This window comes from Heterodontus francisci, chromosome 5 (genome assembly GCF_036365525.1).
Source record: "Heterodontus francisci isolate sHetFra1 chromosome 5, sHetFra1.hap1, whole genome shotgun sequence".
NCBI classification, from domain to species: domain Eukaryota; kingdom Metazoa; phylum Chordata; class Chondrichthyes; order Heterodontiformes; family Heterodontidae; genus Heterodontus; species Heterodontus francisci.
In genome coordinates, this window is record NC_090375.1 from 82,357,160 (window position 1) to 82,373,316 (window position 16,157).

General features: G+C 41.7%; 1 protein-coding gene across 1 annotated transcript in view; it reads right to left on the reverse strand.

Moving 5' to 3' along the window:
- Nucleotides 1–9,439: 9,439 nt before the first annotated feature.
- smchd1 (structural maintenance of chromosomes flexible hinge domain containing 1) overlaps nt 9,440–16,157 on the reverse strand; it is a 268,185-nt gene continuing 261,467 nt past the window's right edge. The window contains exons 47-48 of the mRNA XM_068031705.1: nt 9,766–9,883; nt 9,440–9,636 (exon numbers count right to left, since the gene is read on the reverse strand). Coding sequence (XP_067887806.1) covers nt 9,531–9,636; nt 9,766–9,883 — 224 coding nt within the window. The 3' untranslated portion in view covers nt 9,440–9,530. The remainder of the gene's footprint in view (nt 9,637–9,765; nt 9,884–16,157) is intronic.

The window sequence follows — 16,157 nt, forward strand, 5'->3', positions numbered from 1 at the left end:
GGAGCCACCTCCTCCAGTTAGTTGTTTAATTGTCCACCACCATTCACGGCTGGATGTGGCAGGACTGCAGAGCTTAGATCTGATCCGTTGGTTATGGGATCCTGTCCCTCCCAGAACTGCAACAGGGTCCCTTGTCCTCATTTTCCACCCACCAGCCTCCACATTCAAATGATCATCCTCCGCCACCTCCAGCGTGATGCCACCACCAAACACATCTTCCCTTCAGCATTCTGAAGGGATCGTTCCCTCCGCAACACCCTGTTCCACTCCTCCATCACCTCATCCCCTTCCCATGGCACCTTCCCAAGCAATCGCAGGAGGTGTAATACCTGCCCTTTTACCTCCTCTCTCCTCACCATCTATGACCCCAAACACTCCTTCCAAGTGAAGCAGTGATTTACTTGTTCTTTTTAGTATACTGTATTCGCTGCTAGGTTGGGGAGACTAAACGAAGATTGGTTGACCACTTTGCAGAACACCTCCATTGAATCTGAAAGCAGGACCCCGAACTTCCAGTTGTTTACCATTTCAACACCCCACCCACTGCTCTCATGCCAACATTTCTTTGTGTTTTGAGTTTTGCAAGCACAGGCAGGTTGGGTACAGCCCATACCTCGCCCGTTGCGAACAGCAGAAGGGTCATGTTGTCAGATACGATCCGCTAGTCTTTGGGACGTAACGCCTATATACCTAGCATCACAATGGCATTCTTCTTCTTTGGCCTCCTTGTCTCGAGAGACAATGGGTAAGTGCCTAGAGGTAGTCAGTGGCCTGTGGAGCAGCGCCTGGAGTGGCTATAAAGGCCAATTCTAGAGTAACAGATTCTTTCACAGGCGCTGCAGATAAAATTGGTTGTCGGGGCTGTTACACAGTTGGCTCTCTTCTTGCACTTCTGTCTTTTCTCCTGCCAACTGCTAAGTCTCTTCGACTTGCCACTCTTAAGCCCCGCCTTTATGGCTGTCCGCCAGTTCTGGCGATCACTGGCAACTGATTCCCACGACTTGTGGTCAATGTCACAGGACTTCATGTCACGTTTGCAGATGTCTTTAAAGCAGAGACATGGATGGCCGGTGGGTCTGATACCAGTGACGAGCTCGCTGGTATCAGAATGGCATTGAAATTCACATATCACATTACTTATTTGTGTGATAGGCAGAACGTCTTTTTGGCTTGACAACAGCATCCTGTTAATGGTGAACACCACACGTGTTGCTACTGCATAGTTTAGTTTAGAGATACAGCACTGAAACAGGCCCTTCGGCCCACCGAGTCTGTGCCGACCATCAACCACCCATTTGTACTAATTCTACACTAATTCCATATTCCTACCACATCCCCACCTGTTCCTATATTTCCCTACCACCTACCTATCCTAGGGGCAATTTATAATGGCCAATTAACCTATCAACCTGCAAGTCTTTTGCATTGTCACAGCATGAAACAGCTAGCTTCATCTGTTGCTCAAATTTTTGGGATACGTTACCCTTCCAGGGTAATTTGAGGTTGACTGGGCACTTTCCAGGGCCGAAAAAGACAACCATAGGCTTATTCATAACTTTGTGTGATATACAGCGAGAAATGATCAGGGTAGCCATTGTCACACAGGATGTCTTTGATTCACCCTATTTCAGCATAGAAAAATAGGAGCAGGAGTAGGCCATTTGGCCCTTCGAGCATGCATCAAGCTTGCATGGTGAGCAAATGGTGCGGGCCCTATTAGCTTGCTGATAAGGCTAATCTTATAGCTTGTGGAACTGTAAGAATCCCAACACGTGTATTGACCAGTGAAGGTAGGTTTGCGGTAGACCGTGGTAGAGAACCCCTCAACAGATTTCTCAACTAGTGCGTCAAGGAAAGAGAGCTCATTTGAGTGCTCCATTTCAAAGGTGAATTTGAGCGCAGGATGGACACCATTAAAATGTGGAAGGGAATTATTGCATGCAAATATAGCAAACGTATCATTTACATATCGGAAATATGCAGGAGGTAGGAGGTTAGGTGTAATTCCATCAAAGACACGTTTCTCATGGAACCCAACAAAGATGTTTGCGAGAGCTGGGCCTAGAGGGGATCCCATGGCAACACCACCTATTTGGGCATACATGGGGTCGTTAAAACTGAACTCAACTGCCTGAGTTGCTGAGTTCATAAGTTCAATGAATGGTGGTGGGTCTAGATCGCCATGATATTATGCTACAGCACAACTATCTATGGCTTCCTTAAGTGTTACATTGGTGAATAGGCTAGCAATGTCAAATGAGCACATGGACAAGGCTTTGCTATTGATATGCAAGTCCTGTATGATCTTTGCAAATGTGAAGGAATCCTTCACCATGTGTGTGGAGAACTTACTCAAAACTGGTTGTAACCATTCGCCCAATTCATGTTGTGCAGAACCAGTCATAGATAAGATAGGGCTTAGAGGGACATCACTTTTGTGTCTTGGGCAGTCCATACATACACAGATGCAGCGAGCAGTGAGGATGAACCCTGTCATATATATCACCCGGCATCTCATTGCTCTTACACAAGTCCAGCAAGCTTTTTTTTTTTTATCTTACTTTCGAGCAAGGCTGTCTAGTCATGTTGAGTGGCAGGTCCAACGGATACGAATTTGGACCCGTCTTTAAGAATGGTGTGCATTTTGTTGATAAAGTTATGCTTGTTAAGGATGACTATTCTCGTCCCTTTGTCTGGTTTACTGATGTTTTTGTCCGGGTTGGTTTTAAGGCCTTGCAATGCTGTCAGACATTCACGTTGCGAGTGGAAATCAGACGTGTCATTCGGAATCCTGCAATATGCATGCGCAAGATCTGCAAGGCACACTTTCAAGGATTCAGCGGCTTCAGTGGACGCTGGTATGTGGCGGGAAATTTGGGAGTAGAGGAATTTGAACTCAGCAAATACCTCTTCCCGTTTAATTGGAATGAAGGCAGCACAGTGACTAGCGGCACAGCCTCACAGCTCCAGCGACCCGGGTTCAATTTGGGTACTGCAGAGTTTGCAAGCTCTCCCTGTGACTGCATGGGTTTTCGCCGGGTCCCCCCACAGCCAAAGACTTGCAGGTTGATAGGTAAATTGGCCATTATAAATTGCCCCCAGTGTAGGTAGGTGGTAGGGGAATTGAGAGAAGGTGGGGAAGTGGTAGGAATATGGGATTAATGTAGGATTGGTATAAATGGGTGGTTGATGGTCAGCACAGACTCAGTGGGCCAAAGGGCCTGTTCAGTGCTGTATCTTTTTTTTATTTAAAGGCACACCAAAATTGAAATGATGTGCAAGAACAAACTCACTTTCTGAGAGTACATGGTCAGAGATTTGTGACGTGTTTAGTGGCGTAGTTAATTGCATTGCCAAACAGCTTCTGCGTAGGTTAGCTTGTGGTACGGGCGTGTTTCAAACCTGTACTGTTTATGGTGCAGACATCTATTGAAGCAATATGCAAACAAAGCTTGGCAAATAACTGTCAGTCACCGTAAAATAGCACATTCGCCGTGGCAACACCTTTAGCAATCAGCACTCTCTTCTCCCAGTATCAGTTGTTGTTTTCCCTTACATTGGTTATTCTTGCAATTGTCCTGATAAGTGCATGCTTCAACAACATGTCTCTATTTTCAGCACTCAGGTTCTGTACTTCTAAACGACTATTTCTATCTTTGGCCTACTGCAGTGTTCCAGTGAATATCAACACAAGCTCGAGGAGCTACACCTGAACTTTCGATTACACACTCTACAGCCTTGTAGACTGAATATTGAGTTCCATAAGTTCACAGGATGACACGCCTTTTTAAAAAATATATATTTTATTTTATAACCCCTGCTTTTCATGTAGAGTGAAATCAGAAGGCTGTTAGTTCCTGGAGTGACAACACCGCTCTCCTGTGTGCTCTCATCTCGTTCTCACCAGCTTTGAAAACCATTGAAGACATATGAACCCCAAGAGACAAAAGTGAACAAGGTTTAATAATAATACTGGGCCCCCCAACAAAAAGTAAGAGCTGTCTACAATCAAGGACTCTACGGCGAGCTGGAAACACAAACAGTAACAAGAAACCCCCTTTAAGAGACCGCCTCAAACTTCTCCATTTTATTTTTCTTCTGCTCTTTTCTCTTCCCTATTTGAATGTCTGTGCATGCTAGCATGGCGTGTATATCCGTGGGCATTAACCGTATTAGAGTTTCACTTTTCTTCTTTAAAACTATAGAAAACCTGGTGTGCTCATTTCTTTGTCTTACAATTGGAAAGCTGTGAACAAGGATTCACAAAGGGGGAGCTCAAAACACAGTGTGTTTAAAATTAAACCCTGTTACAATAAAACCAGGTGAAGACAGTAAAGGACCCCTAGGCAACTTTCTCACCTGGTCGTAACATTTGCCTTTCACCAAATGCATTAACACACTCTTTGCCTTTGTATCAGGACAGCTTTGTTTTTTAATCTCTCCTGCCCTCTGCCCTATTACACACCTTCTCTTTTGCTCTCTTTCCACCACCACCACCCCCCTGCCCCCCCACCAATCCCCTGCCCCATCCCCTTCACTTGCTTAAAATCTAATTCTTTTCTAACCTTTGCCAGTTCTGCTGAAAGGTTACAGACCTGAAATGTTAACTCTGCTTCTCTCCACAGATGCTGCCTGACCTGCTGAGTATTTCCAGCACTTTCTTTTTATTTCAGATTTCCAGCATCTGCCATATTTTGCTTTTAAGGTTTCACAACAAACTCTTTTAAAAACCACAGATCTAAATGCATGCTATCTTTTAATCTCATCTTTTCTTGTGTGTGTGTGCATGTGTGGGTGAGGTTGCAAATATTTTTAGGTACTGTTTAATAAAATTTATTTTTCTTTAAATCTACGAAAAAAAAAACTCATCTGTATGTTTATTGACCATTAAAACACTCAGAGGATAAAGCACCTTTTAAAAAACACACAGTCTTTGGTCAGTTGAGAGGTGAAAAAGGGAAACCACCCCTATCATTTCCCACTTTCCATCTTTATCGAGGGCACAAGGCACCTATGTATAAGGGCTGTTATAGGATTCTTCTTGATTTCAAACATACAGCTTTAATTATTAGAATAAAAGATCTTTGTACGACAAATCCCCTTTAAGGATTTCCTCATATATAATATTCCGTTTTCTATATGTAGCTCATAAGTAGTTCATCAACTATGCTGACAATTGTTTCATGCGTCTCAACCCACTCTCATCTCCAAATGAACTGAATTCTATTTACTTTCAGTCAACTGCAGCAACACGGGTGAAGACGTGCACATTACGTATTCACACTTGCTGCAAACTGCCACAATCCCAAGTGCTATAAAGATGCCCTTGCATATTCCTTTAACATAGGATGCAAACAAAAAAAATCTGATGGAAGATCGCAGACCTGAAACATTAACTTAGTTTCTCTCTCCACAGATGCTACCAGACTGCGGAGTAGAATCATAGAAAGTTTAAGGCACTGAAAGAGGCCACTTGGCAGATGGTGTCTCTGCCAGCTGAAAAATGATCCACCTATTCTAATCCCACCTTGCAGCATTTGGTCCGTAGCCCTGCAGATGACAGCACTTAAGGTGCATATCCAGACTCCTTTTAAATGAATTGAGGGCCTCGGTCTCAACTACCCTTTCAGATAGTGAGTTCCAGACACCCACCACCCTCTGGGTGAAAATTGTTTCCTCATTTCCCCTCTAATTTTTCTACCAATCACTTTAAATCTGTGCCTCCTCGTCACTGACCTCTCTGCTAAGGTGAATAGATCCTTCACCTCCACTCTATCCAGGCCCCTCAAAACTTTGAACATTTCAATCAGATCTCCCCTCAGCCTTCTCTGTTCCAAGGAGAACAACCCCAACCTATCCAAAATAAAAGCAAAATACTGCAGATGCTGGAAATCTGAAATAAAAACAAGAAATGCTGGAAATACTCAGCAGGTCTGGCAGCATCTGTGGAGAGAGAACCAGAGTTAACGTTTTGGGTCAGTAACCCTTACCTATCCAATCTTTCCTCATAGCTGCAATTCCAGCACTTTGTTTTTAAAACAAAAAACAAACTGATTGCCTTTAATTATTAATAAATTAAAGCCAGGCCTTGTAGAAAGTAGCCATCTCTTGTCAAAGTCCTTGGAAATTCACATCATTTCTGTCCTTCCAGCAGGGCCTTTGCAGACTTCCAACCATCTGATGCCATAATGACCACCATCAAAGTGCAAACTACACAAGTTAATAAAATGCTGAACCCAAACTAAATAAACTCCATCCATAAACAAGAATTGTAAGATGCATCACAACTTAGAGGAATACTTAATTTCTCCTAAAAACTTAGGAACATGGGTCTTTTAGAGAATGTGAGGTGACAAAGTAGCACAGTACCGTCCTTCCAATTGTATTCAGCGGGCACAATGACTGGCGCGTAAAGTAGACAAAATCTAATTGGTGCAGTTATAGGTGGCTGTGTGAGGTGAGATTCTAGTACATTGCTGAGGTACTAGTGAACTTTGCTCTATGACGAAGTTATATCTACCCTGGAAATATCTGAATCGGATGAGGCCAAAATGAAAAATATTCTAATCTCTGGCACTGACAACCTCCATTCTGATAAATGCAAATTAAAGACACCCTAAGCCTGATGATTACATTTATTAATGAGGACTATTGAAAAAAACGTAGATTTACATAGAAATTACAATACAAACAGGTTGTTCGATCTAACCAGTCTGCATTGATACTACCCACTTGAGTAGCAATCCTAACCGCATCTCCTTCAACCATCTTGAATTTCCTGCAACCTCAATATGCCATAGTGTGTCATAAATTTATTTGTGTCCCAATTTTGCAATTGTGAAGTTACTCCAAAATTTCCTAGATTTCTAATTAGAATATGTCACTGTCTGGAATTCTGGCCCTAAATCCCTCTCCTCTGTTAAGACCCTCTCTAAAACTCAACTCTGTGACAAAGGTTTTTGGTTACCTCGCCTGCTCGCTCCTCTTGAGGTGTAGGATTAATTTCCCACCTCCCTCAAGAAACTTGGGTACTTTTTCTACAATAAAAGTTGATATATAAATGCAAGCTGATGTGAATATTTGAAAAACACAAGGAATTAAACAATTAGAAATCATGAAACAGTCAGATGAGAACTAAAATGATCAGAAGCATGAAGACAACAGTAGATGGGCAGTTTGTAGAGAGCAGCAATGCAGCCCAAAAATGATCATCTTGGCTATGTAAGTTGATTGTGGCATGTTAAAGAATGAATAGGCTTGCAAAAGGGATAATAGAGGATCAGGAAATGGCAGATGTGTCAAATGAATTCTATTCACAAATTCCGGTGCTAGTCACTGACTCTCAAATCTGACATACAAGGAGGCCAGTATTTTAAGAAACTTGAATACAAGATTCCATTTTTGACTGGCAACCATTAAGACACCTCTGACTGCTTTGTGGCTGTGAGTACACTTGCTAACCAGCTGTTAACTTTGGATATTTTTGTACATATATTCAATTACAGGATAGCAATGAGGTATTCAACCAACTGGATGCAATAATTACTTAAGGGCCTACAACATAAAAAACAAAATATTACCTCTATAAATTACTCACTACCACCTTCTCAAGGGCAATTAGGGATGGGCAGCAAATATTGGCCTTGCCAGCGACACTTCCATCCCAAGAACTAAAAAGAAGTGTGGAAATACTTTATCAGTTGATGAAAGGCAATTGTTTCACAAAACAAAGCAGTAGGGCCAGATCCTTGGAACATATGGATCTGATTGCAGAGAAGGTGTACCATGTAACTTTCAATATTTTCAAACAATTTATATTTATATAGTGCTTTTAATCTAATAAAATGTCTCAAGGCATTGACAGGAGCATTATAAACAAAGTATGACACCGAGCCACAAAAGGAGATATTAGGTCAGATGACCAAAAGCTTGGTCAAAGAAGTAGATTTTAAGGAGTGTCTTAAAGGAAGAAAGCAAGGTGGAGAGGTGTAGGGAGGGTATTCCAGAACTCAGAACCTAGGCAACTGAAGGCGCAACCACCAATGGTGGAGCGATTAAAATCACGGATGCATAAGAGCCCAGAATCAGAAGAATGCAGATATCTTGGAGGGTTGTGGGGCTGGAAGAGATACAATGATGGGGGTATGGGGGGCCGAGGCCATGCAGTGATTTGAAAACAACGATGAGAATTTTAAAATTAAGATGTGACTTGACCGGGAGCCAAAGTAGGCCAGTGAGCACAGGGTGATAGGGGAACATGACTTGGTGTGAGTTAAGACACAGGCTGCAGAGTTTTGGATGACCTCAAGTTTATAGAGAATGCGGGAGACCAGCCAGCAGTGTGTTGGAATAGTCAAGTCTAGAGATAAGAAAGGCATGAATGAGGGTTTCAGCAGCAGATGAGCTGAGACATGGGTGAAGTTACAGAGGTGGAAATAGGCAGTCTTAGTGATGGCATAAATGAGGTCAGAAGCTCATCTCGGGGTCAAATGTGACAACATGGTTGCGAACAGACTGTTGCCAGGAGAGGGATGGAATTGGTAGCTAGGGAACAGAATTTCAAGTGGGGACTGAAAACAATGGCTTCAGTCTTCCCAATATTTAACTGGAGGGCATTCATGCCAAAAGTCCAGGAGGGAGCTCTGCAAAGAGGTTGCACAGAAGTTAACCATAATCTCGAAACTGGTAAATCAGGATATGGTTCAGTAGATGGGAAGAAAATGATTAAGACTGTATTCAACAATCAATCCAGAACAATCAGTCGAGTTACAAAAATGAGGGTGAAAGGACAAATATGTATTTTGGATTTTTTTTTTTTGGAGTTTTGGGAGTAATTAAACATTTTAAGAACTTCAAAAAAGTAGATTAAATTTGGGCAAAAATCCATGATTGTCTCGATCTACATGTTCAAAGGTGAAGTAAACTGATGGGCCAAACAGTATTGTATTGTTCCATTAGATCTGATTAGCAGCAACAAAAACAGAACTATTTAACATTCAAGGATTAAAAACAAAAATCAGGAAAGCAATAACACTTGTTTCAAGCAAGTGATATTTCAGGAAATTGGTGTTTCATAAAACATGTGCGCCATTTGGTTGAAGAGTAATTTTAAATATGCTTAAGGAGAATAACATCTAATTATAGAGACTTTATTTCTTGCTCCATGACGAAAAAAGTTCAGTAAACTTTTGAAAAAGCTTTTAAAAATAAAAAATACAAAGTTGAATGTATAAAATTAAGCTTCTCAATTTAAATAACTACAAATGAACATATTATCTACCAACAGACATTTTTATAGATTTGCAACTGTTGGATAGAAATCTTTCTGTCGAACATTCATACATTGTTCAATTTTTCTCTCAGACTATATACATTTCTGCTTAACAGTAATTCTATTTCTTCAGACTCTCATCTACATAATGATATATATTACCCTGTGTGAAGTTTAAGAAAACTTTTAATAAAGCATATTGAGTTTAGTAACCAAATTTCACAAAGGAAAATATACCCATAAAACATCTACATTTGTTCTAAGCCTTTCTTTTCCGTGACAAAGTACTTCCGTTTGTGTCTAATCCAGATCCTGAAGGTAGCTGCTGTGATTTCCTCAAAGGTATTGAAACCCACTCTTCTGCACTGTTTTAAAGGAGGAAAAAAAGTTTCATTATCTACTGTCATTTCATAAAAAGAAAGTATCTAGCAATGATTCACTCATCCTAATAAAATTGAATAGAAGACTTTTAAAAAAAATGACTGATAACATACCTGTATGTTTTCTTTGCACTCTCTCTTCTCATTCTTTTGCTTGGAGTCTGCTCATCAGACAAATCTAAAGCCACTGCTTTAAGGCTGGAGACAGAGGTTCCTCTTGTTGGAGTCATACCTGTGTACAGATATAACAAGGCAATCAGCATAATAATACTAACTATTGCATTGTGTAATCCAGACAAATTACACAATTACATATTCCTTAGTACTACCCTAGAACACATACAGACCGGGCATCAGGAAAATGGCCAGATTTCTAGGTCCTTCCCAGTTCTGTTTTTTTTAAAAAAAACAGTGTAATGTGCTTCCAACATTTTCTTGTTTGTTAGCAGCTAAATATAACCTAAAACATATGGAAACATTGAGATTTTGATATGTTGAAACATTTCAAACCTAGTTGTTATTCATTGTTTGGCAGACTTAACCAGTCAGCCAAATAGACAAAAATAACCCATGTCAAAAAAAAACCTGTGCAACCTGGCATTCTTTCAAAGTGTATTTTTTAATATGGTGCATTAGAATAAGTTAAAATAATTAGTCACGAGTTATGGAAAGCAATGATGTATACATTTTAGCAAATTATCACGGCTGCAGTGCTTCGAGACAGTTCATAGGATAGATGATAGGCTGGCTATAATGCCCATCTATTATGCTAAGGCAGGACTAGTTAGATTAGAAGATGCTAGTCCATTTTTTTCTGGGGGGGGGGGGCGGGGAAGATGTACAATTTTATGTAAAAAAAACCTCAATTCCTACAATACCAATCCAAATCACTAATCACTCAACCCTCTTCCAATATTCACTAATCTGCTTCAATGTCTGCCAGAATTCCCATAATGGTCTCTGATTTCCTCTACTCTATCTCTAGGTTTTGAGCCTCTTCCTTAGACGTTCTCTTAAAAAATTTTCCTTCCTTACTAGTATCTTCCATAAGTGTACAGTACATTATACTTTACACTGCACACAATCAAGAAACAAAATAGTTGCTGCCATCCTCTGGAGAGGAAGCAGAGTACAGCCTGGTTCATTTCTCATTTGCAAGAGGACTAGATTGTGGAATACAAAAACAAGAAATGCTGGAATCACTCAGCAGGTCTGGCAGCATCTGTGGAAAGAGAAGCAGAGTTAACGTTTCGGGTCAGCGACCCTTCTTCGGAACTGACAAATATTAGAAAAGTCACAGATTATAAGCAAGTGAGGTGGGGGTGGGGCAAGAGATAACAAAGGAGAAGGTGCAGATTGGACCAGGCCACATAGCTGACCAAAAGGTCACGGAGCAAAGGCAAACAATGTGTTAATGGTGTGTTGAAAGACAAAGCATTAGTACAGATTAGGTGTAAATACACTGAATATTGAACAGCAGCAAGTGCAAACCTGAAAAAAAAACTGAAAAAAAAACAGTGGGTAAGCAAACTGAACAAACTAAGATGAAATGAAATAAATGCAAAAAAAAATTGTAAAAAATGTAAAAAAGAATGTAAAGAATAGGAAGAAAAAATAACTAAAAATGAAAGTAAAATGGGGATAGGTTGTCTACCAATATCCATTATAAGCCCACCGACTCCCACAGCTACCTTGACTACACTTCTTCACACCCTACCTCCTGTAAGGACTCCATTTATATTAGATTGTGGAGTATACTGGATAAACACATGAAGACATTAGGGAAGCTTACATGCAAAGAGTTAGCCAGCAGATAAAGCCAGAATTTGCAAAAATAGTAACAAAAGAGAACTGAAGGTTCTGTATCTGTTTGCAGCATTTGTAAACAAAATGGATGAATTGTCACAAGTAGTAGGACATGATAGCTATTACAGAGACATGACTGCAGGGTGATGAAGGCTGGGACCTGAATATTCAAGGGTACTTGACATTACAGAAGGACAAGAAGCTAGGAAAAGGTGGTGAGGGTAGCTCTGTTAATTAAGGATTACATTACAGCAATAGTGAGAGATGACCTTAGTTCTAAAGATCAAGATTTAGGCCTGAATTTTATTGAGCACAGCAGCGTGCCCACATTCAACGGCCATCGCCGAGCCCCTGCATTATCAGTGGCCACCGGCGAGCCCCCACGATATTACGCGCGGGGGCTCATTTAAGTAGAGGCGGCGGGGCGGTCGGCCCTAATGACATGCAGAGGGTGGCCGCCGTGTCCCGGCAATGGCAATTGGCGCCACCGCGCAGGCACCATTTTTAAGGGCTTTAAGCCCTTATAATTAATTTTAATTTTGAAACGGAAATCATTAGTAATTTTTATTAAATATAAAATTAAGTAATGGAGGCCCTTCCCCAACCCCAATAGTCATTTCATTGTCCAAAATGAACAATTGATTTTTCAAACACCCAAACGTCCCTCCCCCACCCCCAACTCCCAATCTTTTGCCCTTTAATTCCTTCCGACCATCCCCACATCCAATCAAAATTGCTTTCCCCGCTCCTCCACCTCCACGAAAATTTTAGTCCTCCCCCCTCCCCACCAGGTTCTCGCCTTGGAACTCTGTGCAGAGTTCCGATGGTGCGCGAAGGCCGAACGGAGGCCATAAAATCGGCATGGGATGGCAGGTAAGTTAATTTGAATATCTTTAATGTCAATTTACATATGGAGATGAAAGACCCGCCGCCATGCGGTTTGGTGGGGGGGGGGAAAAGCAGCGAGGTCCCCCCGCCGTTGATAATATGTGGCGGGCCCTTCTCGACATCGCGGGTCGAGGTGGGCCTCTCCCTGCAGAATTTTACCGGCCCCTGCTCCGCAACCCACGGCGTAGAGGGGCCAGTAAAATTCAGCCCTTAGAATCAGTTAGGGTACAGATAAGAAACAGCAACGGTAAGAAGTCACTTGTGGGAGTAGTTTATAGGCCCCCTAACAGTAGCTACACTGTAGGACAGAGCATACAGGAAGAAATAATGGCAACTTGCAAAAAAGATACAGTAATAATCACGGGTGATTTTAATCTACATATAGTGTGGACAAATCATACTGGAAAAGGTAGCCTGGAAGAGGAGTTTGTAGCGTGCATTTGGGACAATTTCTTAGAGCAACATGTTCTCGAGCCAACCTGAGACCTGGTTATGTGCAATGAGACAGGATTAATTAATGACCAAGAAGGGAAGCAGGGATAAACCAGGTAATTACAGGCCGGTGATTCTATCACCAGTGGTTGGGAAACGATTGGAAAAAATTCTGACAGACAGGATTTATCTACACTTGGAGAGGCAGGGATTAATCAGCGATAGTCAGCATGGCTTTGTCGGGGGAGATCATGTCTAACTAACTTGATTGAATTTTTCAACTAGATGTGTTGATCAGGGTAAAGCAGTTGATGTAGTGTACATGGATTTCAGGAAGGCTTTTGATAAGGTCCCGCATGGGAGATTAGTTAAGAAGGTAAGAGCCCATAAGATCCAGGGCAATTTGGCAAATTGGATCCAAAATTGGCTTAGTGGCAGGAGGCAGAGGGTAATGGTCGAGGGTTGTTTTTGCGAGTGGAAGCCTGTGACCAGTGGTGTATCACAGGGATCGGTGCTGGGACCCTTGCTGTTTGTAGTGCATATTAATGATTTAGACATGAATATAGGAGGTATGATCAGTAATTTTGCAGATGACACGAAAATTGGTGGAGTCGTAAATAGTGAGGAGGAAAGCCTTAGATTACAGGACGATATAGATGGGCTGGTAAGATGGGCAGAACAGTGGCAAATGGAATTTAATCCTGAGAAGTGTGAAGTGATGCATTTTGGGAGGACTAACAAGGCAAGGGAATATACAATGAACCACTGCAGTCCTTGGGGTATAGGTACATGAACAGTGCAGTTAGGAAGGGAGTTCCAGGATTTTGACCCAGCCCCCATGGAAGGGAGTAGATACTTATCCAGTTTGAAACACTGGTTCAAAGATATGCCTGAGTAAAGAATGATTTTCTCTTCATTTAAAAAAATTGGAGCAATAGGTTGGGGATTATCTGACCTCTGCTTAGCAATACATTGCACAGCAAGATACTCGATATGAGGCACACAAGCACACATCCTACCACTCTGTTGCAGTCGAACATGTTACATCACAAGAGATGTTGTCCACATCTGAGCCAGCTCATATACTGTAAATATTTTCCCCATTATGAAATCTTTACACTGTCATAATTTTAACTGAGCTCCTTCAATGTTTACTAATGATCTGGTTAGATGTGCAAGCAAACATGGTTACTTGCCTACAGTTTGACAAAATCAGAGATGCAAAAGTTTAAAAAAACGTGATTAATAACTACTTAATATAAAGGCTCACCCTTTTCCATCATATGTAAGGTGTCCGCCATAGTTCAAGTTGCTAGTACTCTTGCCTATTTAGTCCCACTCTAGACACTAACATGAAATTTAGGCTGACATACCAGCGCAGTACTGAGGGAGTGCTGCACTGTCAAAAGTGCTGTCTTTTGGGTGACTTGTTAATCCAATGCCGTCTTTCCTCTTAGGTGAACGTAAAAAACCTCTGCATTATTTTGAAGAACAGTAAGGGAGCTCTCCATGGTGCCCAGACAAATATCTATCCCTCAACTAATACTAAAGCAGAATTATCTTGCCATCACTTTCCCCTTTGTGGCGCTTTGCTGAGTGCAATTTGGCTGCTGCGTTTCCGACATTACAAATGGGCTTACACTTCAAAAGTACTTCCATTGGCTGTAATGCGCTTTGGAATGTGCCCAGGTTGCAAAAGGTGTTGTGTAATTTTTTTTCTTTTACAGGCTCCCATGTATGCTGAAGGTCATCTAGTTGCAGGCACAATAATAGACAACATACGAATTAGGAGCAGGAGTAGGCCACTCGGCCCCTCGAGCCTGTTCCACCATTCAATAAGATCATGGCTGATCTGATTGTAACCTCAACTCCACATTCCTGCCTACCCACAATAATCTTTCACCCCCTTGCTTAGGGCCGCACAGTGGCGCAGTGGTTAGCACCGCAGCCTCACAGTTCCAGCGACCCGGGTTCGGTTCTGGGTACTGCCTGTGCGGAGTTTGCAAGTTCTCCCTGTGACCGCGTGGGTTTCCGCCGGGTGCTCCGGTTTCCTCCCACAGCCAAAGACTTGCAGGTTGATAGGTAAATTGGCTATTGTAAATTGCCCCGAGTGTGGGTAGGTGGTAGGAGAATGCTGGGGATGTGGTAGGGAATATGTGATTAATGTAGGATTAGTATAAATGGGTGGTTGTTGGTTGGCACAGACTCGGTGGGCCGAAAGGCCTGTTACAGTGCTGTATTTCTCTATGACTCTAACTCTTGCTCATCAAGAATCTATCTACCTCTGCCGTAAAAATATTCGGAGACTCTGTTTGCACTGCCTTTTGAGGAAGAGAGTTCGAAAGACTCATGAACCTCAGAAAAAAGTTTCTCCTCATCTGTCTTAAATGGGCGACCTCTTATTTTTAAAGAGTGACCCTAGTTCTAGATTTTCACACAAAAGGAAACATCCTTTCCATATCCACCCTGTCAAGACCCCATAGAACCTTATATGTTTCAATCAAGTCGCCTCTCACTCTTCTAAACTCTAGCAGATACAAGGCTAGCCTGTCCAACCTTTCCTCATAAGACAGCTGGTCATTCAAGGTATTAGTCTAATAAATAAAAACAAAGTGCTGGAAATACTCAGCAGGCCTGGCAGCATCTGTGCAGAGAGAAGCAGATTTAACGTTTCAGGTCAGTGACCATTCAGCCAGTCTAGTAAACCTCTTCTGAACGGCTTCCAATGCATTTACATCCTTCCTTAAATAAGGAGACCAATAAGGTACACAGTACTCCAGATGTGGTCTCACCAATGTCCTGCATAACTGAAGCATAACCTCCCTACTTTTATATTCAATTCCCCTTGCAATAAATGATAACATCTATTAGCTTTCCAAATTACTTGCTGTACCTACATACCAACCTTTTGCGATTCATGCACTGGGACATCCAGATCCCTCTGCATCTCAGTGCTCTGCAATCTCTCACCATTTAGATAATATGCATCTTTTTTATTTTTCCTGCCAAAATGAACAATTTCACACTTTCCCACATTATACTACATTTCCAGATCTTTGCCCACTCACTTAACCTACCAATATCCCTTTGTAGCTTCCTCATGTCCTCTTCACAGCTTACTTTCCTATCTACCATTGTGTCATCAGCAAATTTAGCAACCATACCTTTGTTCCCTTCATCCAAACCATTTATATAAATTGTAAAAAGTTGAGGCCCTGGCACTAATCCCTGTGGCACACCACTTGTTACATCTTGCCAACTAGAAAATGACCCATTTATGCCTACTCTGTTTCCTGTTAGCTAACCAATCTTCTATCCATGCCAATATGTTACCCCCTACACCATGAGCTTTTATTTTCCACAATAACCTTTGATGTGGC